Source organism: Onychostruthus taczanowskii, unplaced genomic scaffold, assembly GCF_017590055.1.
Source record: "Onychostruthus taczanowskii isolate IOZ18803 unplaced genomic scaffold, ASM1759005v1 scaffold87, whole genome shotgun sequence".
Taxonomy (NCBI): Eukaryota; Metazoa; Chordata; class Aves; order Passeriformes; family Passeridae; genus Onychostruthus; species Onychostruthus taczanowskii.
The window spans coordinates 1543917-1568396 of NW_024506662.1; the positions used below are offsets into that span (position 1 = coordinate 1543917).

The 24480-nt window shown below is 47.3% G+C and overlaps 1 protein-coding gene across 1 annotated transcript; it reads left to right on the forward strand.

Annotated features, from left to right (window-relative positions):
* Positions 1 to 478: 478 nt before the first annotated feature.
* On the forward strand, positions 479 to 24397 carry CAPN2 (calpain 2). Its single transcript, XM_041425092.1, has 21 exons — positions 479 to 738; positions 1528 to 1597; positions 7959 to 8077; positions 8467 to 8600; positions 9614 to 9782; positions 11681 to 11764; positions 13033 to 13118; positions 13767 to 13841; positions 14038 to 14198; positions 14509 to 14678; positions 15246 to 15257; positions 16737 to 16948; positions 17685 to 17721; positions 18390 to 18455; positions 18945 to 19002; positions 19933 to 19997; positions 21128 to 21196; positions 21527 to 21605; positions 21838 to 21954; positions 22362 to 22420; positions 23020 to 24397. The coding sequence occupies exons 1-21, from the start codon at positions 502 to 504 to the stop codon at positions 23041 to 23043; spliced, it is 2103 nt and encodes a 700-aa protein (XP_041281026.1). The 5' UTR covers positions 479 to 501; the 3' UTR covers positions 23044 to 24397.
* The last annotated feature ends 83 nt before the right edge of the window (positions 24398 to 24480 follow it).

Sequence of the window (24480 nt, forward strand, 5' to 3'; positions counted from 1 at the left end):
CGGCGGGGCTGAGCAGCGGCGTGGCCCCGGCGGGAGGGAGGGGTGACAGTTTTTTGTTTTATTAAATTGGTTTTGTTTGTTTGTTTGGGGGGGTTTTTGGGTTTTTTTGTTTTGGTTTGGTTTGGGGTTTTTTTGGGGTTTTTTAAGGGTTTTTGTGGGTTTTTTTTTTCCCCTAAACTCAGAGAATTGATATGGATACTTCTGGTTTTTACACGGCAAATACCAACCTTTTCGAACTGACCCGTACACGTGGAATCAGGGCAGGCAGGTGCGGAGCTGCGGAGGCGCCCGGCGAGGCAGAGCCGCTGCCGCCCGGGGCAGGAGCGGCGGGGCCCGGCACGGAGCTTTCCCCAGCGCCGCTGCGGGCACGGAGCAGCTCCAGCCGAGCCGAGGGCGCGGCGGGGCTGAGCAGCGGCGTGGCCCCGGCGGGAGGGAGGGGTGACAGGCGGGGCCGTGCCGTGCCGTGCCGTGCCGTGCCGTGCCGGGCGGGGCGGGGCGGCGATGGCGGGGATGGCGGAGGCGCTGGCCAAGGAGCGGGCGGCGGCGTTGGGCGAGGGGCGGCACGGCCGCGCTGTGCCCTACCTGGGGCAGCGCTTCGAGACCCTGCGCCAGGAGTGCCTGCAGCAGGGGCGGCTCTTCCAGGACCCCTCCTTCCCCGCCGGCCCCAGCGCCCTCGGCTACCGGGAGCTGGGGCCCCGCTCGCACAAGACACAGGGCGTCGTCTGGCGCAGACCCACGGTAGGGATCCCCGGTAGCATCATTGCACAGTATCACCGCGGCTTCCTCCTTCCCCACTCCCTGAATTTGGGTGGAATTTGGGTGGATTGGAGCGTGCGGGTGTGGCGGGGATCCCCGGTAGCATCATTGCACAGCATCACCGCGGCTTCCTCCTTCCCCCACCTCCTGAATTTGGGTGGAATTTGGGTGGATTGAAGCGTGCGGGGGCGGCTGCCGGACGCGGTGCGAGCGCGTTTCGTGCGGATGCTCCGGCACCGGAGGCTCCCCTTCGCTCCGGGACAGGCTGGCAGCGTGACTTGCTCTGCCTGGGAAAAACAAACAAGTCCGAAAAGTCGTTTTGCTCTCCGTGCAGAACTCTCCGTGTGGACAGATCGCTTTGGGTAGCGCTTGGGGCTGTCTCTCCCCATAACTCTTTCCTTCAGCAGGGCCGTGAGTTGACCGCCGTGCGGTTTATTCCCGGAGCAGCCATGGGGTCAGGTGGAGCCATGGGATTCCGGGGTGCCTCCAAGCACTTCTGAAAGACCTTGGTGTGGTCAGTGGTGGGGAGGTAATGGCAGAGCAGTGTGTGCACGTGTGTGAAAGTGCAGGGCACGTCCTGTGCAGTGAGCTCTGCTCAGCAGCTCCCACCTCACCGTGCTTGCTGTGCCCGGTGCCCGCACCCCCTCCTGCCCTGCTCCGTCCCTGGTGTTCACCTCCTGTGGTCAATGGTTTGGTTAATTTGCTGCAAGTGTGGCCTCGTTCCCTGCCTCAGCTGCGGCTAGGTGTGATGCGGGGCTGGTTTTGTTCCAGGAGCTGTGTTCCAGCCCCCGGTTCATCACGGGAGGAGCCACCCGCACGGACATCTGCCAAGGGGCCTTAGGTGAGTGAGGTGGGGCACAAAGCTGAGTTTTCTATGCAGGTGCTGCCCCAGGGCACCACGGTTTATACACGCTGTAAATACCTCCTTTTGCATCCTCCCACCTCCATTCATTTCAAATCAGCCCTTTCTCACCTTTCCTTGGCATTTGCAGCTGGGGACTCTGTGTGTGGTTCCTGAGCGCAGCCTTTCTGCATGCACCAAGCAGGGTGGCACACTCTGGTTTCCTGATGGCTTTTCTGGTCATGGCCAGTTCCTTTCACGTTCTCATCCACGTCCATGTGCCTGAGAGCAGCCTGACTCATTTCTGCCTTTAACAGTCTGCTAGGAAGAGCAACTGTGTGCATAGCAGGACTTCTCTCTCCCCAGCAGGAGAGAGTTCTGCTGGGCAGGAGGAATCTCCTGAAACCCTGGGAGATGCTGTAGAGAGAAAAGAAGTTGTGTGGGGGATTCCCTGCTGGTGGCCAGCTCTTGAGGAAGACAAAATCAAGACTCCTGCTTTCAGGAGGGATGGGCCAGCCTGTGAGCCCTCTGCTTTTGCCAAGGCTTCTGCTCGGTTTGTGCAATGGCAGTTCCTTGATGGGGCTCTCCAGGGAAGCTCTGGGAGCTGCAGGGAAGTGCCAGGGGACAGTGGGGAGCAAATGGCTTAGCCTGGCTGTGAGTGCACAGCTGTCCCACTCTGGAAGCCTCTCTCCTGCCTTGCCTGACAGAAGGGGTTTTAGGTGGAGGATGTCTGCAGAGATGTGAGGAGAAGAAATAAAGTGAAGTGAAAGCAGTAGTAGGCTCCTACTCCATAGCTGTAGTGAAAGGGGTTTGGATTAGACAGTGTGGTTGAGGGAAAGCTCTCCTGTAGGAAACATGACTAATATGAGCTGTGCTGTGCTGCTGCACTTGGCAAAGGAACAAAATTCTGTTTGTTTGCTTTCAAATATTCACCACGTAGTGACTTCTTAGTTTCTAGTCCTGCTGCTGCTCTTTGTGGATTCATGTCCAAAAATGTAACAGGCAGAGAAGCTTATCTTTTGTGCTTATGTTTTCATTCAGAAAACTACGTTTTTTAGGTTAGTGCTTTGACAACCAGATTCAATTTGTATAAAAAAATCCATGACAGTAAAAATCCTTAGATTATGACCTTGGTTCTGCTCGTGCCCCAATGTCATGGGTGCTGTGGGTTAGGCTCTGTTGTGCCTTGGGCTGTTGTCATGTCACCAGCTTCCTTCCTGTGCTCTCTCCACCCAATACAATGACTGTTTTGGCATGAAGCATGTCCCAGTGCTTAAACACACGTGCCAGACATCTGTTATCTCTTTTTATTATGAAACTTTCTGAGAAGAAGTTCTTCAAATTGAAGTTAAAGTTTACTGTAGTGCCATTTCAACATCTGGCATTTCTGTAGAGATGCTGATTTCTGGAATCACTTAGTTGCTTTCTGCTTTTACAGCTTTTCTCTGCAGATGCTGTGGCAGCAAGGGCATGGGAACGAAAGATTTGAAGCTTCACTTTCAAGTTGTGAAATTGCTGTTGCTAATACCAAACTCTGTTTTTAAATTGGTGAAAGCATTTGCTGCCCTAGTGGTCTTTGGACCAGTCAGATGTTCTCATGGGGTTGTGTGGTATCTCCAGAGGATATGCAGTGGCTCACAGCTGGCTTTTTTGTACTCCTGACTGCATCTGAATCAGAGGTTGTCAGTGCTCTTGTTTGTATCTCCTCTTTCACTGTCCCTAAGTACTGCTATGACTCTCCTGGCTGTCTTCTCATGAATCTGAGATTTTGGCCTTGTGTGACAATTGTTGATTAAAAGTTAGATGCTTTTGATCTTATCTCTGTATAGCCACTGAGTTCCTAAGAGCCTGGATGGAATCTCTGCCCTTTCACACAATGGGGCTGGCAGATGCACTGTACAAATGCTTTCTGGTTTTCTTTTTTTTTTTTTTTCACTGCCTTATCTGACACCAGCATTTGTATTGATAAATTTGCTTAAATCTACATTTACTTGAGCTTTGTAGTTACTTTGAATGTTCATGGCCCATCACATTTTAGGATGTTATAGAGACGATTGCACTGGAAGCTGTGCAATCAGGTGCTTTTGGAAACCTGTACTTTTCATTATGCTGCTTCTTTTCTGTAGGAAGCTTTTGTAGTCTTATTTATCCCCCAACAGACTTGCTCAAAAAGCAACAGACCTGTGTCCATGGGGAGTTTCACTGCTGTTGCTGAGCCCTTCAGAACATCTGGGAGTAGTGCAGGATCAGATGGGGCATCCAGAGCACACGGACCCAGCACATCTGCACAGCAGCTCCTTGGCAGGGAATGTGTAACCAAAGAGCTCAGCTAATGAGCAGGGTTTCTTTCAGCTCAGCAGTCTTTAGCCAGGTGCATAAATTTGTTTAATTGCTTTTGACCTGGACTGTAAGAAACTGTGATCCACATAAGGCATAGCTGATCATCAGTGCAGAAAATGTTCTCCAGACACCAAAGTTCTGCCCCTTGGGATTTGGATTATCCTTTATTCTGGCCTTGTGATGTTTTTTTTGTTTGTTTGTTTTGGTGTGTTGTTGTTGGGTTTTGTTGTTGTTTTGGGGTTTTTCCTTAGGAGAAACTTTTGAGGGAGAGTATTTGGAGTTGGTCTTGCAGTATCAGATCTGCAAAGTCAGTGATGGTATTTGGCTCCAAATGGCAGCGCATGGGATGTGGTGACTCATTACAGCTGAGGGGAGGTTCCAAAGCCAGAGCAGCCTGGTTCACCCTTAGCCACCTTTTTTTGGAGTGGGTGTCACCACGGTATCACAACACTGGGGTGTAAACAGCACAGGATCTCCCAGCTGCTGTTTGGATGCAGGTGTCTCCTCCTCACGTAACAAAGCTGTGAAAAAACAGCAAATTGAGTAGGTTGAATTTGGAAAATCAGACCCTTGGTTTCCTCATGCTGACAGCCACTCCACTGCCAGGGGGTTGCCACAGCCTCCTGTTTGTGACCAGAAAACATTCTGGAGTGCTGTGGTATTGATATAAATACATTCAGTGGCTGTTCATCTAAGACTGTTATAAAATAATAATGAGTCTGTGATTGGCAGAATGTACATTTTTCATTTTCCCCCATACTCTTACATGAGCTGTGCAGTGACCAGAGGAGCTGCCTTTTGCTTACAGCCCTTCAGGCATTTGATGGGTGTGTTTTGTTTGCCTTTTTTTTTTTTTTTTTTCCCCAGAGTGGCTAATTTTAAGCCCTTAGGGCTATTTATGCTTGCCTTGCAATTACTTTTTTTTTTTCTCAACGTTCTTCTTAGAGCTGGAGATTAGGTAAATGCAGAGATGGCTATGTGGAAATTAAAAGTAAAACACTGAAAGCAGGAAAAAGTAAGCATGACAGGACAAAAATTAGCACTTCTTGTTAATATGTGTTATAGATAAACTCACAGTCTGAGAATATTCCCTTTTCTGATAACCTTGTCCTGCCTACTGTTCATTTACAAAAATTATTTATGATGAATGTAGTCTTACTAACACTCCTTTCAGGGTCTAAGAAACCTGTCAGCCTCTCCTTGGACTTTCCTTCCCTATCAAAGTAAAATCACTGTCAAGAACCTTGCAGAAGCACCAGTTCTGGAAGTTCAGACTACTTGGTAAAGACCCTGCTCAAGATTGCTTAGTGCTGAAACTGCAGCTATAATCACAAGATTTGTTCTCATCCAGAGTCTGAATTATCAGGTGTGCTTTTAGTGATGGCTGCTCACAAAGGTGGAGATGATATCCTGCCTGCTGGGCACTTTTAGGTGTGGAAACCAAAGGATGTCTTCCACGTATGCTGCAGCTGACTTTAAACCTCAAGACCTTGCCCAGAGTTGTTAGAATTAAGATTTGTGTTTGACTCCAAATTCCTGTTAGAAACCAGTATAAAGTTCAACAGAGATTTTACAACAGGCTGTAATTTCAGTCTCCCTTGATGAGACAGCTAGAAAGTCAAGGAAATTCTTTATGAATTCTGCTTGTGGGTGTGGAGGTCCTCTGGAGGGTGTTTCCCCTTGAATTTCCTTGCTTCTTACCTCCAGGGGAAGCATGACTCAAAGATGTGTTACAGCACTGAAGTGTTTGTTCACCATCTGGAGGCCTGATCAGCTTCTAGAGCAAGCCCTCCTGAGCTGCTGTGGCCCTTTGAGTTTTCATTTGCTCTTCCTGTGCTGCTCCCTACCTGCCCAGCCCCTGCCCTGGCTATGGAATGGAAATACCAATGTTTCTTGGGAAGAATGGTGTGACAGCTGCCCTCTGAGCCAGACTCTTTCCTCCTGGCCCTGTCTTTCCCAGCAAACACCTTTGCAGTGGGTGGTGCTGCCTCTGGATGCAGCTCCCAGGGAGGAGGCTCCCAGCTCCTTGAAGGAGGCTGTGAGAGGAGTCCCCACTCTGCAGGGCCAGGTGGATGTGCTGTGACAGAGTAGGGAGGGGAATTTCATCACTGCTTCATGGTCTGTCACAGGAGAACAGCAAGGTGACTTTCCTGTTTGAAAACTTCTCTGACAAGCTGTTTTTTCCATTGCAGTACAAGCAGCCTGAGGCAGGGCTGAAAGGGAAGTTTTATGTTCACTTCTTCCCCTCCAGGTTGTGAAGCAGTATAAGCACCTTAGGTTTTGAAATTATTCTGCAATTTCACCTCTTCCACCTCTCCTGAGACAGGAAAAGATGGGACAGATGTATTTCTCAGAGCTGCTGCTGGGGGTCAGCTGTGCCAAGCCAGGGCAGCCCAGAGGGAGCTGCAGGTTGTCCGTGCTCCTGCTGGTGTTGCCTGAGCAGTGATGGATTTGGGCCTGAGGGTGGACCTCGAGGGCAGCTTTAGAGTTCATTCACCCTGAGACTTTGTCCCATTTGGACCTCAGCTCCTTACCCTTAAACTTTTGAGCCTTTTCCCATGGGAGAGAGGTGGCTGTGTAGGGACTGCTGCTTGGCAGCTGTGGCAGGTTCACACACTGAACCTGAAATCCTGCAGGACGCTCCTGTGGGATCTCATGTGCAATACTGACTGCCCTCTCTTCACAAAGCAAGGGAACAGCAGATCTGGGGATGGTAACAAGGAGTTTTGTGTCAGGCTGTGGCAGTCAGGGCATCATCTTGTGGTATTCACATTCTCTGAACAGAAAGAGACATAATTCTCTCTCCCAGGATTCTTCCTGGGGAAGGCAGCACAGAGGGAGAAAACAGTTCTTATCTCTATTTGCTGCTCCTGTTGTTTGGCACATGTGGAATGTGTTATGGAGATGGTTTACCCAAAGTGGTTTGTTAATTGGACTCCAGTGATGGTGTTTGGATTGATTGACCAACTGGGTCAAAGCTGTGTCGTGACTGTCTGAAAGGGTCATGGGTTTTTCTGTAGTATCTCTTTAATATAGTATAGTATTAGTGTAATATAGTATAGCTTAATGAAGTATTTGTTCAGCCTTCTGAAATCATGGAGTCAGAGCATGTTATTCACAGCGCTGGGGGCTCTGTAAATCTCTGCCCACCTCGCTAATGGGCTGCAGGAGGCCCATGGCTGAGCAGAAAGGTGGCTGCCCTGGTAAAGTAAAACTGGGCTCTGAACAGAATTGCAGAAAGTAGAGGTGTAATGTTTATAGAGCTGAGGTCTCTTCCTCCCTCTGCCTGGCAGGAGATGGTGTGGAAAAACACTGTCCAGGCAGGCTGTGATGTGCAGGGCTGGTGGGTGTTGGCTCAATCCCAGGCAGGATGAGGAGGTGTGTGGGGCAGGGAAACAGAGCCTGCCTTCAGGCCTTTCCTGGCTCTCCACTGACTGTGCTGGAGACCAGACATGGGAATAAACAGAGAGGCCTCGAGCAAGAGCCTCCAGAGATGTGTAAGGTGAAAGGAGCTTCTGTTTGCAGGGAGGCTGGCAAGAGACCTTAAAGGGAGCTTGACTGCAGGACGGGTCTCTGGATAGCACGGAACATGTTTATTAAACATGGAGAAGGGAAAAGAATGCAGCCTATGCCTGAGAAAACACCTTTGAGGAGAAATTGTACCCCTAAGTTCCTGTGTGTGCCCACAGGCTCTTTGCCTTTCCTCTGTGCTGCTTCCTATCATACAGGCACTCCATTGAATATTAAGTTTTCTTTCAAATGGTGCTAGAATGGGTGATCACTGTAGTGGTGGGTCAGAAAAAGCCTGCTTTGACTTTTTTTTATGACTTTGTTCTTGAGGGAACACTTGCATGGATCTGGAGGGTATTTGGTCTGTCTCAGAGATAAAGTGATGGGAGGGATCATCCTATCCCAGCTGAAGGAATTAGTGGTTATAATGACCAATCCTGATGCAGTGCAAAAACTAAAGTTCGAATAATGAATGCTGCCTGGTTTTTTCTTTTTCATTTTCTTTTTACAGGAGACTGTTGGCTCTTGGCAGCCATTGCTTCTCTCACCCTGAATGAAGAAATTCTGGCCCGTGTTGTTCCCAAAGACCAGAGCTTCCAGGATAAATATGCAGGAATTTTCCACTTCCAGGTATGTGGAAAACAGCTTTTTCCTCTTAATGCTATTGGGCAGGAGCCAATGTGGCTGGCTATGTATCCATGTGCGATGTTTCCTGGCATGGCTTTGTGGGATGTCAAAGAGCCAGACAGAAAAAAGGAGACATCTGAAAAAGGTGGTGGAAGGGACAAGGCCATTAATCCAAGATCTGGGAGCAGGGGCTGCCTTTGTGGTCCTTCCTCCCTGAGCAGAGCCAGCTGAGTATGTGCATCCCTGAACAGGTCAGGGTGGGTGAAGCTGGATGGGACACGGGGATTGCTTTTCCCCAGGGAAATCGACATTCAAAGACAAATATGCTGATGGGATGGCGATCATCCACCAGCATGGGGTGGTGATGGATGTTTGTGCTCTCTTTCCCTCAGTTCTGGCAGTATGGGGAGTGGGTGGACGTGGTGGTGGACGACAGGCTGCCCACCAAGAACGGGGAGCTGCTCTTCGTGCACTCGGCGGAGGGCGGCGAGTTCTGGAGCGCGCTGCTGGAGAAGGCCTATGCCAAGTGAGTCAGGGCCAGGCTTCCCCCCCTGACATTCCCCACAGCTTCCCCAGCTGCACGGTGACTGTGCATTCAGAGTGTCAGTCTGCTCTTCAGCCTTTGCAGCTTCTGGGGTATCCCCCCCCACAGCTTCCCCAGCTGCACGGAGACTGTGCAATCAGTGTCAGTCTGCTCTTCAGCCTTTGCAGCTTCTGGGGTATCCCACAAAATGGCTCTCTTCTGGGATATCCCCCAAATGGCTCCTTTGGTACGGCTTTGTTGACAGATGCCTAAGACAAGGAGCCAAAAGCACTGGGTTTGTTGCTAGCCAAGTAAAGCAGCTCTTGCATCTTGTGGCAAGGCTGTTCCTGGAGCAGCCTTCTGTCACCAGGGCCTGGGAAGCTCCATTTTGTGTGCTCTATGCACCTCTGAGGGCTTGGCAGCTGCCAGTGCTTCGGTGTGCAAAGCACATCAGTCCACGTGCCCAGGTCTGTGTTCAGTGCTCACATCTGAATCTCCATTTTTGGGTTGGCCAGAGAGGAATTCTATCAGTGCTCACATCTGAATCTCCATTTTTGGGTTGGCCAGAGAGGAATTCTATCCTCTAACTCTACTATTTTGAATTGACTTAAGAAATTTCAATCCGCTGAAGTTCAGACCCATAACTGTTAAAGGGATTTAAGGAGTGTGGAGCTAGAGAGGCAAATTCTTTGGTCTATATTTTTTTTATATATTCTTTTTTCTTCAGATAGTGTTCATGATTCCTGTCATTGATAAGACTGAACCTGCAAGGTGTATGCATGATTGTATGATATTTTATGCTGGCCTTTCCAAGTACAGAGGTCTAAGAAGCAAAGCTGAATGGAGGGGCACGTTTGTAGCTGCTGTAATGCTCCTGAAGGCAGAAATGCTGTGACAGCTGGCACATTTGTGCCTCTCCTGAAGGAAGGGGAGAACAGGGAGCCTGATGGTTGTGTGTGTGTGAGAAGAAGAGAACAGGGAGCCTGATGGTTGTGTGTGTCCCCCGTTTTGTGCAGGCTGAATGGCTCATATGAGTCCCTCTCTGGTGGCACCACCACCGAAGGCTTCGAGGACTTCACTGGCGGCATTGCAGAATGGTATGAGCTGCAGAAGCCACCCCCCAACCTCTTCAAGATCATTCAGAAGGCACTCCAGAAAGGCTCTCTCCTTGGCTGCTCCATTGATGTGAGTTAGCAGGTTTGTCTCTGGGTTCTTGCTGTGCACACAGGCTGGGGCTGGAGCTGTGCTGCACCTGCAGGAGCTGCACACAGCGTGCAGTCCCCTCTGCCTGGGGTTCCTTGCTCTGCCTTGTGCCTGAAGAATTTGACCCACAGATGTGACTCAGACATGTGCTGTCCATGGGGGTTAGGCTGAAACTAAACTCCAATAGTGCATGTAAAAAGTTCATTCCCTCCCTTGTGCTTCTTCTGTGAGACCTTCTGCTGTGTAGAAGGTTGAGGGTGATGAATCACACAGGGAACCTGTCAGGGGTGCTGATGGACAGCTGTGTTCCTGAGAAAACCTGGCAGCAGGATGGCACAGGCTGAGAGAGCTGCTGCTAATGGCTCCTGCAGTCAGGTGCTCAGAGGTGACAATGTCCATCCTTGCTGCAGCCTTTTTGTTGCACAAGTTGTACTGAAAACGTTCCCAAAAAATGTGGGCTCTGTTCTTGAAGCAGAGAGGCTCGGACTGTTGCCAGACCTTTAAAAGGTTTTATGGGAAGACATGTTGTCAGAAGCTGGACCCACATGGGAAAGAAAAGAGGAGTTTTGGCCCTGCCTTCAAGGATTCAGCATGGCTTTGAGCCTTACTGAAATGAGTCTATGTATTGTTATTGTGGTAATCACCCTCCTCCCAAATGAGATTGCATCTTAGTTATGTCTAAAGGGAAGGTAAATTGTTTACAAAAACTCCATTCATAATATAAATGTAAATGTTTCCTCCCATTTTTCAAGTTAAATCAGAGTCCCAGGAGAGGGAAGCTTCACAGCAGGAAAAGTGCTTGGTTACTGTCAATTTGACTTCATGGTATTTTCAAGGCCTGTTTTACTCGTTTGCATTTAGATAAGAATCTGACATCTGGATTTTTGCCCCAGACTTATAGAAATCCCTTGGGTGGGTGGGGGGGAGAGTAAATATATTATGTTGTTGATAAGTGCTGCCACTTTCTGTAGTGTAAATTAACTGTTGCTGAGTTTACCCTTTGAAAAAAATAAAAAGCTCGTAAAATCTTTCCTTCTCTTCTGTAAGAGAAACAGGGGCACAGAGATTAAGCATTAAATGGAGAGTGTGCTGTTGGGCAGTAATAGGCCATGAATTGACAGCAGGAGTCCTGCCTGCTCCATCCAATCCTCTCCGTTTGTTTAAGCTTCAAATATGCTTGTTTAGAGGTCACACACTTCTGAAAAGGTGGAAGGACAGTGACAGCCACATGTTTCATAGGTGCTTAAACATTCACTGTCTGGCAAGAAGGGACTTTTCTCTGCAGTGTTTAAAGGCCAGGCTGCCCAAGCAGTGGCTCTGAAAAATTGAGAGGGATGTGCCCTCAGGTACAAATGGCATCCGAAGTTCAGCCTCTTCCCTCGATGCCCTGCAGGGCAGATCCTGGGGTAGCAGGGTTGGGGAAAGGGAGGGGAACCTCCCACCCTGCTATGGAGCTGCAGGGGGTGTTTTGACACTGAAATTTGCTGGGTGTGATCCCTGGGGAGCATCAGGCCAGTCACTCCGTTTTTCTCCTGGTCCCTTGAGAATATGGAGTTTATGGCGTGCATCCCCTTTGGAGATGCACAAGAGTGGCTGCACCACGCTGAGTGTTTTGGAGCCAGGAGGGGACTGTGCTACAGTGCCAGGCTTCTGCTGTGCACCCCATGCCACAAACATGGCAAACTCCCTGGGGTCCCAGCCCCACCACACGTGCTGCTGTCCCCTCTCCCTGCTCTGTCACACTTACTGCTTTTGTGCAGCAGCTAAACCACTCCTGCAGCCTCCCAGCGAGATGAAAGCTCTGTTGGAGGGGGAAGCTTTGTTCTGCTGGATCCCCTGCCCACGGGAAGCTGCAATCACTGATGTCCTTTGCCCTGCAGATCACCAGTGCTGCAGAAACAGAAGCAGTCACTTCCCAGAAGCTGGTGAAGGGACACGCGTACTCGGTCACCGGGGCACAGGAGGTAGGTGTGCCACCCCAAGGTGTGTGGGGCAGCCACAAACCCATCTTCAACACTGCAAATTCCTAAGTGTCACCCATTTTGCTGAATTGGGTTTTGAGTCTCTTCTTTCTGAAGGAATGCTTTATTAGTTGGTATGTTTTGGATAAACACAGATTTGCCTTCTTGGGTGTTTGACCAAAGGAAAAAACCTCTCTTATTCCTGAGCGTGGCTATTTCCACTGAGCAGGGGTGGGCAGCTTTGTGCAGAAGGCATGCTGTCCTCTGCTGGTGACCAGACCCTTCAGTGCACTTCTGTACAGCAGGCCACACTTTTTATCTTAGAAGCACAGCAAGAAGTGTCCTGAGGGGAAAAAACCAACAACCCCCCATGTATTATTGTCCCCAAAGTGGCTGCTGAACAGCATCTTTCAGCTGGGCTTGTGTTCAAGCACAAGGGGCCTCCCCAAGAGTGGGTGACTGGTGAAGGCAAGACAAAACAAAGGAAGCAGATCATGGCATCCTTCCATGTGTGCAGTGGATTTTTGGTTAGTTCATTGGTAATTGTTTCTGAAATACTTTTTGAAAGCTCAGGGTGAGGTGTAGAGAGCTGCTGACATGCTGTGCTGGTTTGTGGGTGTGCATTTGGTCTTCTCACAGCAAAAGCAGGGAAGAGGGAGTTTGTTCACCTTAGCTCACAATTGGGCATGATTTATCCAGGCTGCTCCTTTGGAGATCTGTGCAGACTCTGTAAGGATAGTTCAACTGGGGTATCATCTCTGGACTGCAGAGACCTGCAGATGACAAGAGGAGGGGCTGAGGCTGCTGCTCTGTGGGGCATTGGTGTGGTCAGAGGGGTTGTGGCCAGTCTGAGTGTCCTGGCTGTTGTAACAGGCATTTGAATGTGTAAAAAGGCATGTGAATGTGAAGAGACAATTTATGCCTAAGCAATGACTTTGAGAAATATCTCTGTACCTGCTTGTTGGCTTTTATATAGCAGTTTTACATTCCCTTTTCTTGTAAGCCTATCAAAGGTGATTTTTTTAGCAGCACAAATCAGACATTTTGGTTTCCATGATCTTTGGTTTATGCGTCTCTGGAACAGCCTGGCTGTGTGAAGCTCACTCAGAATCAGTTGGACTTTTGTCTTTTGGACCAAATGTGTGCATGTTGTCATGCCTAGCACTGAGATACGTGCTCTGTCATGTTTTTAATTACTGTAGAGGATGAGGGAGGGAGGGAGTGTGGTGCTGAGTCCCTGGTGACTCTCCATCCACTTCTGATCCCATCAGGTGAACTTCCGAGGGACAGTGCAGAAGCTGATCAGAATCCGAAATCCCTGGGGAGAAGTGGAGTGGACTGGGAAATGGAATGATAAGTGAGTCAATGGCTTCCTTGTTGCCAGCAGTCCTTTACTGCAGGGGTGCAGTCGTGTTTCTGTGCTTTTCTGTCTGTTCCCTACCTGAAACTCCTCTGTAAGTCCTGTCTGGATGTGGTGTTCGCATGGAAATGTTTCAGAGAGAAGCATCCCCTCACTGTCATCTCCCTGGTAGCCACCACAGGATGTGATGCCTTTCATGCAAATTCCAGCCTTTGTGTAAGATGCAGTGATTTGGTCGGTGAATCCTGGAAAGCTCCCTGTAGTTTCTGCTTATTTAACAGCCTGGATTCAGTGGTGAGCTTCTGAAAACTCACTTTCTAAAAGGGCTTTAAAAATCCCTTTCTGCATGGAGTTAGCCATGAAAGCTGGAGTTAACTTACTTCTGTGGCTGGGCAGTTTTCATTCTGACTCTTCCATTTTCTGTCTCAGTCCAGACATTGCACTTTCTAAAAATAACACTCTGTTTCTCATCCTTACCTTGGATATTTGAGAAGTGAGGTGTTTTATGTACCAGGTGCATCTATTTTTAATTCTGCAGTGGTTTGAGAATTCTGGAACTGCTAAAAATTAGATCTTGTGCCAGAACAGCCACATTAGGGTTTCACCTTTCCCAGGGGCTGTAGTTGATGTGGGGTTCTCTTCCAGCTGCCCAAACTGGAGTGGTGTTGACCCTGAGGTGCGGGAGCAACTGACCAGAAGACACGAGGATGGGGAATTTTGGTGAGTGTCACATTCCAGCAGAAGGGAATGTCAGCTGCTCTGCTTTTATTCATGCAAAGCAACCTCTCCAAGAGGAGTGTGCAAATTCACCCCAAACCCTAGTGCTGAATCACAGTGACAGGGAGGGAGGATGGACGGGGTGCTGGGATGGAAAACCCTCCTGAGGAGAGGTTGCCAGTGGCGTTGCCTCCCACAGGATGGCGTTCCACGACTTCCTGAGGCATTACTCCCGCCTGGAGATCTGTAACCTGACTCCAGACACCCTGGCAAGTGACAGGTACAAAAAGTGGAGCCTGCAGAAGCTGGATGGCAACTGGAGGCGAGGAGCCACTGCAGGGGGCTGCAGGAACTACCCAAGTAAGAAAAACTGGAATCCTTTTTCTTGTCCACTTGTGCTTTCTCTGGGAGCTTCCGGGAGATCGTTTGGGATGGCTTATGGGATATCTAGGACTAAACTCCAAAAAGTGTGGGAAATTTGGCTCCCTGATGAGGGTCTGTTGTGGTTGTAAAGGCTGACGTGGGGGTGGGCAGGGCAGTGCATTGGTTTTCTCTTCTAACAGCTGATTTTGGCAGTCAGAGCCACATCTGTCACATCTGACGCGTTTAAATATCATCACGGTTGCTATCAAAGAAGTCTCTGAGTGGTTTGCTTAAATCTACTTCCCAGACACATTCTGGACCAATCCTCAGTACTTAATCAAGCTGGAGGAAGAAGATGAGGACCCTGATGATCCTGAGGGAGGCTGCACTTTCCTCATTGGGCTGATCCAGAAGCACCGTCGGAGGCAGAGGAAGATGGGGGAGGACATGCACACCATCGGCTTTGCCATTTATGAGGCAAGGAAGGCTGACAGGACCTGGGAGGAAAAGGGGAAACCATTCCACCCATAAATGGGATAGTGCAGTTCCCAGGCTGGGCTTTCCATCAAAACTCAGATGGGTTGAGTTGGACTCTTGAGCAGTTGCAGCAAGGAGGCTGTAAAGAAACAAAAAGCTGCATCAGGCCTGCTTAGCCCCTGTCTCCTCTCCTGCTGATGGAAAGGTCAGAGAGCCAGGAGTGAGAAACAGGAGATGGGGAGAAACAGTAAAGAAACTGAGCCTACAATGAAAATCGTGGTGGGCTGCAGGGAGGAGATTCAGCAGGAAGCCACAACCAGCCTGGCTCTGGCTCTGGCTGCCCCCTGCCTCAGGGATGGAGCTGGGAGCTGAGCCAGCACTTGGCCTTGGGTGATGCAGGCTCAACACCTACCTTCCTCTCAAGCCCAGTCTTTTTTTCTTTTGTTTTGGTTTGCTTTTTTTTTTCCCCTGAAGAATGTGGATGTCCTTGCTAGTGATGGTGAAAAGAAGATGGAGATGCCATTTGCCATTCAACAAACAAATAACTCTCTCCTTTTCTCCCTGCAGGTGCCCCCAGAGGTACGTGCCATGGGTTGGTGGTCCAGGTGCAGAGCTGGGGCTCAGTGGCTGGTGGGAAGAAGAGGTTCAGAGGATCCTACTTCATTGCAGGACAATGTGACTGCACAGAGTCTACAGTTGGAGGCCATTGATTCTGCAAGGGGCCTTGATTCTGCATTTTTAGAGTGTCCTGTATTGGGATAGGAGTGTTCAGTGCTGCAAAAACTCCCCAAAGCAACCCTTCTGTGGCTCTCCTCTCAGCCCAGCCCCACACTTGCTCCCCCAGAGCACAGCTGCTTTTTCCAGGTTTGCACAGAGTTCATGTTTGACTCATGAATAATATTCCAAGGAGGTGTTTATATTCATTTCCCTAAGCACCACCTCTTTTGGTTCTCTCTATTTCTACCTGCAGGCAGCTAATAGTACACCCTGGGGGTCACAGAGGGGTGGCAATGCAACAAAGCCTCTGAGCTGCTGCTCCTCAGAGGAAGGACTGAAGTCAGCAAAAGGCCTGGGTACCCCATTACTGGGTTTGCTGTCCCTGTCAGGGTCTGTGTGAAGCAGATGGGCCATCCTGTGGCTCCTGAGGCTGTGCCCAAACCAGTAGATTTTATGTAAAGTATGGTTTCATCAGGAAAAGAAATGGTGCTGCTGGTTAATTAAATTTCTTACGTACGTTTTTAATGCCTTAGCAGTACTCTGTCACCCTAGTGGTCCAAGTATTTAATTTCCGTAAGAAAACTGATTCTGACTCTTTCTTTCCCCCAGAAGGTGGAATTTTAATCTCCCACTATGCAGCAGGTCTGACAGGTTTTTAAAATTCTTTCTTCATTGTTAAAAATCTGGGAGGACAGGAAGGAGGAGGTTTCTGAAAGATGCACATTCCTGAAGCTGGTTTCTAGAGCTGAAGCAGCCCACCTGTGAGACTCTGCAAAAACAGTTAATTCTGGAAGATCACAGAATCATAGAATGGTTTGGGTTGGAAGGGATCTTAAAGATCACCCAACCCCCTGCCACAGGCAGGGACACCTTTCACTAGATGTTTAGCTCCAGATATGATTTTATTTTATTGTTTTGGTTAATTTTATTCTTGGAGCCCTCCATGAGTGGGCTCTGCTGTGACCTGGGAGGCAGAGCTGAGCTGCAGGTGGCACCAGCTCTGGGGACCAGAGGGACATGGCTCATGTGCCATCTCAGGTTAAAGAAAAATGATTGGTGGAAGAATGTGCCCAATGTCTTCAGCCACCCATCATCATCTGCAAAACAAAAGCATGACCTGAATGATTTATTGCAATGATCTGCAAAACACATTTGCAGCCACATCTCAGGAGTCCCACTCCCTTTCTCTTCTTTTTCAGTTCTGTCAAACTGATATATTATTTATTTTCTTTTCCCCACACATAGCTGGCTGACATATCTATGATATTTTAAATTTGTAAACACATGCAGACTGCAGTGGGTTTTTTTTTTTTTTTTTTTACTTTCTTTGCTTTCCCTAAGTTTTCTGGCCAGACAAATATTCATCTGAGCAAAAACTTCTTCCTGACCAACAAAGCCCGGGAAAAATCCAATACCTTCATCAACCTCCGGGAGGTGCTGAACCGCTTCAAGCTCCCTGCAGGAGAATACATCATCGTGCCCTCCACCTTTGAACCCGACAAGAACGGGGACTTCTGCCTCAGGGTCTTCTCTGAAAAAAATGCAAACTCCACGTAGGTAACTTTTGGTGACCGTATTACAGCAGTGGGCACATGGGGACTAATAATAATAATAATAATAATAGTTTTGTTGCTTTTGTTATCCCAATTACTGTTTAATTAAAATTAAAAGGCTCAGGCATGTCACATCTTGAAGAGCAGCTGGGCTAAAGCCTGAGGAAGGGCTGTGGGGTCTTTTGGATTGAGTTGCCCTGATCCAAAGCAAGCAGAAACCTTCCTCTGTCCTAAAATACTTTGCTGCATATTTCTGCAGCAGTGAGAAACCCGGGGTGTTGGTGATGTGAGGGCACATTCAGCTTTTGATGGGCGTTCTTGGGTACCATCTGTATGTCTGGTGCTCCCTCAGCATAAGACACATCAGAATTACTTTAGGGCTCTCACTTTTTTGCTGTTTTAAAGAAGAAATGACTAAAGTTTGATTTGTACCCAAGAACCTGGTCCTGTGCTAAGTAGGCAAAAAAAAAAAGACCTAAAGAGTTATGTGAGCCCCAAAATCCTGTCTGTGGCACTACAATTTGTAGTGTGTCTTTTCAAACTCTTGTTGCCACAGCTGACAAAATACAGCTTTCTCTGTGCTGTGCTGTGTCCATAGCTGATTAATCCAGTCAGTTTTTGAATGCTCATTGTTATTTCCCTATTTTAAAGAACCTCTCTTTAACTGCAGCTTGAAGGAAAAGCATCATAAACATTACTTGTTTTGATTTTAATATTGATTTCTTTCTCTTTCTAGGGTGATAGATGATGAAATTGAAGGCAATTTTGATGAGGTACATCAAGTGAAATGTTTTCAGTTGAGATAATTTCGTTGTAATGGGGGGTTGGAATGCCTGTTCCCTGTGCAGGGTGATGTTTTCTGTAGGCATTATCAAGAAATGTTGTCCCACTATGGGAAAATAGGAAAAGATCTTTCAATATCCATATCTGGGTGTCAAGCAAATGGAAATATCATCAGGAATGTAATGGAAACAAGTGTTTATCTAGAACTTGGACTTCCCACGAAGAGGTGCACTCTCAAGAGTTAACTGGAGGCACAGGAAATTCCCTTTGTTCTCCAGGACTCCAGGAGTGCAGCTTTCAGCAGCAGGGCTCTTTCTGCATGTAATGCTGTTTCCAGGAGTAATTAGTGGCTCACCATATGTTTAGTCCTGCTGGAGCTGGGGATGCTTTGCCTGCTAATGCAGCTACCCCATGTGTAGTGGGTGTTTTTTCCAGCATTTACAATGCCAGTATTTTGAGGTACCCTTGAAAATAAAACTGAATAAAATCATAGTAAAAACTACTTTGTACCTTCAGCCTTGCCAGCTGAATTTTTTACAAAGGGCAAGGAAATGCATTAAGTCTTTCTCAGGCAGAAACTTTCCCATTTCCCATTCATTCCCAAACTTTCCCAAACAGTTCCCATACCTTTTTGACATTCTCTGTTTCTATCTTTTAGACTGAGATCAGTGAAGATGACATCGAACCCAGCTTTAAAAAGCTTTTTGGGCAGCTAGCAGGAAATGTGAGTGTTTTTCTGGTAATATCTTACTGGCATCCTGGTGAATGGGAAGAGAGATGCCTCCTCCAGGACAGAGTTTAGTTCTTGTGCAGAGGCAGCTCTCAAGTGTGAGCACAATTGTGCAGTCACCCACCTGCTCCCACAGAGGATTTCTGAGCATTCCTGGTGAACAATCTCTGCTCCTTTTGAACTCTGGGCTTGACTTTTATCTCTGCAGGGCCTGAATTCTGTCCTTGGGCAGAGCATACGGCTGGGCTGGGCTTCTCCCCAGCTGCTCTTGCCTCGGGCACACCTTGCTGCTGGGTGTGCTGATCTCTGGGAACTGGTGATGCTCCTGGGAATGGAAGGTGGGGAGAGCTTCCCACTTGCTTCCATTCAAGGGAGCTGAACTCGAAGGGGTGTTAGAAGTTGGCCAGTTTGCTCAAATTAATCAGAGGCTGCAGATGGTGTCTGCAGCTCAGGGTGGGAAATTTGTTTTCCTCTTTTCCACAGGATGCAGAGATCTCTGCCTTCGAACTGCGCAGCATCTTGAATAAAATCCTGGCTAAACGTGAGTGCCTTCCTCCCCCAGCAGCTTCAGATGCCACCAGCAGGTTGGCACCGTGGCCGTGGTGGCACAGAGGGCACTGCTGACCCAGCTCTGCCCCAGACCTGCTGCTTGGCTCTCCATATGGCCACGATCATGTGCTCTCTGCTGCTCCAGGGGGCTGCAGGAACGCTGGGGCTGTGCCAGCCCAGAAGGTGTTTCACAAGATGTGTGCTTTGGCAGGGTACAGATGGGTGTCTTCTATCCCAGCATCTGCCACTGGGAATTGGCTGCCAGGAGGATGGATGGATTTGAATAATCCGTGATAATAATCAAGAGAGATGTTGCTGCTGTTTTAGTATTGAAGCACCCAGGAGTGCTTCAAGCATTAGCCCAGCCAGTGGTCTGGGGTGTCCCTAAGGAGGAGGAGAAACTTTGAAACTCTGGGCTTCTGTGAAGAGATTCCTAGCTTGGCTCTGCATTATTTTCCTTACCACTAAAAATAGTGCTCAAGAAACAAGTGCTTGGAGAAATAAGTGTCTCTTTAATTTCCAAAGAGAAATCTTGTCAGGTGGTCAGGGCTGGTCGTGTATGTCTTGTGCAGCAGCCAGTAATCAGCAATGGGCTTTTGCTGGCTGCCAAGCTTGGCTTCGTGTTCAGCCTTTCATGAAGCCACCTCCTGCTGACCTTCATAAGCTGGAGATCCACGTTGCCCACAGAAGTCCACTTTGCAGGCAGACAGTAAGAGCAGGAAAGCTTTTGTCTCTGTCTCTTGCTCCAGCAGCATGCCTACAAACCAGACTACTCAGGCTGTTTGCTTGGGGACACATCCCAGCTCAAAGGATGGCACCATTGGAAGCAAATAAAAGCTGGTTGGAGAGCTCATGAGCTGTTTAGGAAGGTGCTGTGGTACAGCATGCAGTGATAATCCTGTCTTTTGCTCTTTCTTTACAGGCCAAGATATTAAATCTGATGGCTTTAGCATTGAGACATGCAAAATAATGGTTGACCTGTTAGATGTATCCTTTAAAGCTCTTCCTAGATGACATTCCCCTTCCTGTGCTGAAGCAGGCCAGCTGCCTCTGCTCCCTGCTGGGTCCATCCTGGTGTACTTACAGCTCCTGAGGTGGAGAAGCTGGCTTTACCCTGATTCCCCTGGGAAAGCCACTCCCTTGTTACTGTGGTTCACACGTGTGTTATCCCAGGCAATGGGAAAATCCATTATCAAGCAAAGTCTGCTTGGAAGCCTTCCCAGTTGTTGGGTGTTCTGGTTTAGCTGGGGACAAAGTGATGTTTGTGCTGGGAAAAGGCTCTCAGCATGGTGAGGATGGCCTTGGCTGCAGGGCTGTTTCACCTCTCTCTTGTCTGGCTGGAGTTGGTAAGAGCATCACAAAGCCACAGGAACTTAGCAAATGGAAAATGAGGGACACAAATACAGTGTTTTGTTTTGACATGCTATCCAGGAAGCAGAGAGTATGCAGGATTTTAGGAGCTTTTACTCCCAAGATACAGGCAAAAGTGTAGGATGAAGGATCAGGTCTAAGAATAGTTGTGTTCACCTTCTCTGTGCAGTGGGAGTTGAATTGCAGAGTTGGAAAAACGGAAAATTACCAACACAAGGTGATACTTTTCTATAATTTGGTGTAAAATACAGAGTCCACAGGCACTCCATGGCAGGTTTTGGGAGCAGTGCCACAAGCAGGTTCTTTTGTTAGCTGTTTGCTCAAGAGCTGAAGGTCTCCAAATAGCAGGCTTGGCTGTGGCTTTTCCTGTTTGTAATCCAGACCCAGGACTTGTGCTCCAGTAGCTGCAGGTGTTGAAGCCACTATGCAGAACAAAATAGAATCATCCTGGCTCGTTTATACTTGTAGTGGAAAGACAGAGACCTGCAGCAGGCGTGTAGAAAGAGCTTGTAAGCTGGGCATTATTTAAATTAATGATCTTAATGATTTAGAAAGATAGCTTGGACAATAATTGTGTATTCAACAGGACGAGTCCTGGAGAGAGGATGAGTCCTTCAGAGAGGACTTGAATCCTTCTTCTGCTTGCAATTTTTTTAAAGTCATAACTGCCCATGCAAGTAAACCCAGCAGAGGGAGAGGAAATCCCTTTTTCTTCCCTCTGAAGAAACTTCCTTAACTCTGAGTAGAATGATGGGAGTGGCAAACTGGGACTGAAGGAGTTCCACACCCTCTGGACAAAGATTCAGAAATACCAGGTAAGGCACAACCCCTCTGGGGGAACAATCACACCTAGAAGTGCTGTGGACTGATTTGTGCCATACAGTGTGCACAGTCACCTTTCCCAGAGCAGGGACTGCGTGTCTGTAGTCCCCCAGGTTTTGTCTTTATCTGCTCTGGCTACTTCATTAAAAAAACTTACTTTTTAAAGCCTTACTTTTTGAAGAAATGGATGTAAGTACCAAGTCCTTCAGATCAATGTTGCTAAGTGCTTTAAGGTTGCATTTCAAAATGTTTCACTTCTGCCAGAAGCCAAACCACGCTCTGCATTATTGTCAAGGTTTCCCTTTGGGTTTTGTTTTTTTCAGAAAATTTACAGAGAAATTGATGTGGATCGATCGGGTACCATGAACTCGTATGAGATGAGGAGGGCACTGGAAACAGCAGGTATTTATACTGATCTGTCTCTTCATAGGATTCCATCAGTTTCAAGCAGGGTTGAGAGATGCTCAGAGCCATACAGTCCCATCTTAACTTACTGAATTTTGGGCACTCTGGAGCCTTTCCCTCCTGCCACCACGCAGGATCGGGCATTTCATTTTGTACCTGTGTTTACTCTCTGGAAATAGTCTTTAATAGTCTTTAAGAGTCTTTTAAATCCTTGGCATTGTATTTCCAGGGTTCAAACTGAACTGCCAGTTACATCAGGTCATCGTGGCTCGCTTTGCTGATGAGGATCTCGTCATTGACTTCGACAACTTCGTGCGCTGTTTGATTCGGCTCGAAACCTTGTTCAGTGAGTGCACCCTCAGTAACCAGACAGCTCTGCTGCCTTGTGATTCCAGCAGGAAAACTGGCCAGGCACAACTGTCCAGAAGCCCAGGATAAGGTGCTCAAACCTGAGATTTTAATCTGGCTTCTCCTAGATCCAGGAATCAGTCTTTTAGGCCAGGCTGTTGAACCACAGCTGGTCTTCCCTGCAAACAACTCTTATGTTGATTAAAAAATGCTAGACAGCAATTAAAAATGTTCAGTCTTGCTCCTGCACAATGACTTTGGAGTAGCCCTTTCTGATTTGGGGTGTAGGCCATTGTCAAGCTTTAGATTCTGGGACTAAATTCCTTATTGATCCTGAAGCACAAGGAAAGGGAAGACTGTCAGATTAGTTCCTGTATTTACCCTTGTCTGTCTCTCCAACCACAGAAATGTTTAGAAAACTGGATACTGAGAAAAGTGGGACAATAGAATTGAACCTTGTTAATGTAAGTTCATTTAGCTCTAAAACATTTGTCTTCATTTTTGGGGAAAACTTGGGGGGGAATTCTGCCTGAGGGTGGCTGGTTATAAGTACTCACATCTGTGCTGGATTTATCTACCTTGTGGATTCATAAACAGCCGTAGAGAGGTTACCTTTTAAAAATGTACCAACATCACAACATATTCTGTAACAGACACAGTTACTTGCACCAGAAGCCCTTTATCCCTTTAATCTTGGCTTCTTCCCTGCTTTTTCTGTCAACAGACCAAAATGTAGGTGCAGTTGTGTAGGCAAGACTGAACGGCCTTGCTCATGTCTGCTTCTTTCTGCCTTTCATGTGTGCCCTGTAGAAAGGACTAAGTTTGGAGAAAAGTACCCTCCTACGTGTGTCTGACTTGCTTATTACCTGAACATAGCTTATTTCTGAACCTAAGAATCCCAAAACTCTGATTTAAGTGAAATATAAATTTAAATCACTCAGGAAAGATCCTAAAATTACTTCTGTAACAACAGCCTGACTATATGCTAGAAATGCAACTGTGCATGCTTGCTACAGGTCTTTTTACTAAATTTAACTTTGTTTTCTCCTCTCTCTTGTTACAGTGGCTGTGCTTCACTGTCATTTGAGCCACTGGCATCAGCCTAGACTCAACAAGAGCATGGTCAGGTGAAGATAATCAAGCTATATACAAGGAATATCCAAACATGAATGTGCCTTAACTTACACAAAGCTAGCAGATTTTGCATGCAATTGCAAGAAGAAAAGCATTCTACTTCCACAGAAGAACCTGCAACCTCATTTTTATGGGTCTGACAATCTGTGCCTAATATCATACAGCCTCTGGACAAAGGCTTTAATTTAGTATCAATCCTCAGTGCAAGTTTTGAAAACACTGCTTTGCTATTATCTTTGTATTTAAGGCATTTTACAGGACTTCAGGAAGAAAAGCTCATTATAGCTTGACAATCTGGTTTTAAAAAGCGCTTTTTGAACAACATCCTGCATATCTGAAATTAGTAAAGAGATAGTAATGCATATCTAAACACCTGTACTCAGAGATAGGGGTTCCAAGCCCCAGCACTATCCTAAGTTAAATATTCTTTAAAGAATTTGAGTAGCAAGTACATCTTTGACCAAAGTGAGCATTGATGTGCCTGGAGCAGGTGGCTGTTGGCAACAAGATTTTTCCAAGAGAAAGCCCATGCTTTCAGGCAGAATCTTGAGTTCCTGTATCTTATTTATCTTCCTTTGCGATACAAGAAAGTATTTAAATTTAAAAAAAAAATAGAAGTAAAGTTTGTCAGACTTATTTCTAGTGAAAATAAGCACTTTTTGGTTTTTTTCTTAGAGACAGATCATCACAGTGCACATGCAGAGCCTTTTGCTTTCAGGAACAGAAGTTGCTGCCCTTTAAAGGGGAAAACCAGCATGCTGAAGCTGATTGTGAGTGTGTGGCAGTTAATGAAATGTTAGATAAGCTGATACTTTTAAAGATTAATGCTTGAACAGCCAAAGATTTATAAGATAGATAACTGATACTCCATACCCCACACTCAAGACTGTTGAAATCAGAGGCTGTGACCATGAGCCAATTGCTGCTGCCTTTAGTGTCCCCACCTGAAGAACTGTGGGGAAATTTCTTCCTTAGAAACTCTTTCTTCCTTTTGGGCACCTTTTCAGAAAGCAGTAGGACTTACCTAGTAGGAAAACAGGAACCTGTAGGGTGAGGCACTTTCTAAATACCCTTAAGGAATTACTTGCTCCTCTGTTAAATACTGTTCAGTATCAAATTATTGCCAAATCGAGAGATAGAAAGGATAGCTCTATAGGACAGGTTTTATTTGGAAAATACCTGTATCAAAGTTGGGTTTCCCCCCTAAGTATGTCCCTTAGCTTTGAAGGTTAACAATGTTACACTAACAGCTTCAGCTCAATTTTAAATACAGAAAAACTACCTAGAATGGATGGGGGAGGAGGGGTTCAGGTTAATACAGAAAGCAGCTGAAAGTTAGTATCATGTACAACAGCAGTGTGTCTTACTAGTAACATCTGTAATAAAAATC

Coding starts and splice junctions, on each gene's coding strand:
- CAPN2 (XM_041425092.1), top strand. CDS start 502: ATGGCGGGGATGGCGGAGGCGCTGGCCAAGGAGCGGGCGGCGGCGTTG. Junction 19,998..21,127: donor TAATGGTTGACCTGTTAGAT/GTATCCTTTAAA, acceptor AACTCTGAGTAG/AATGATGGGAGTGGCAAACT. Junction 22,421..23,019: donor TAGAATTGAACCTTGTTAAT/GTAAGTTCATTT, acceptor CTCTTGTTACAG/TGGCTGTGCTTCACTGTCAT.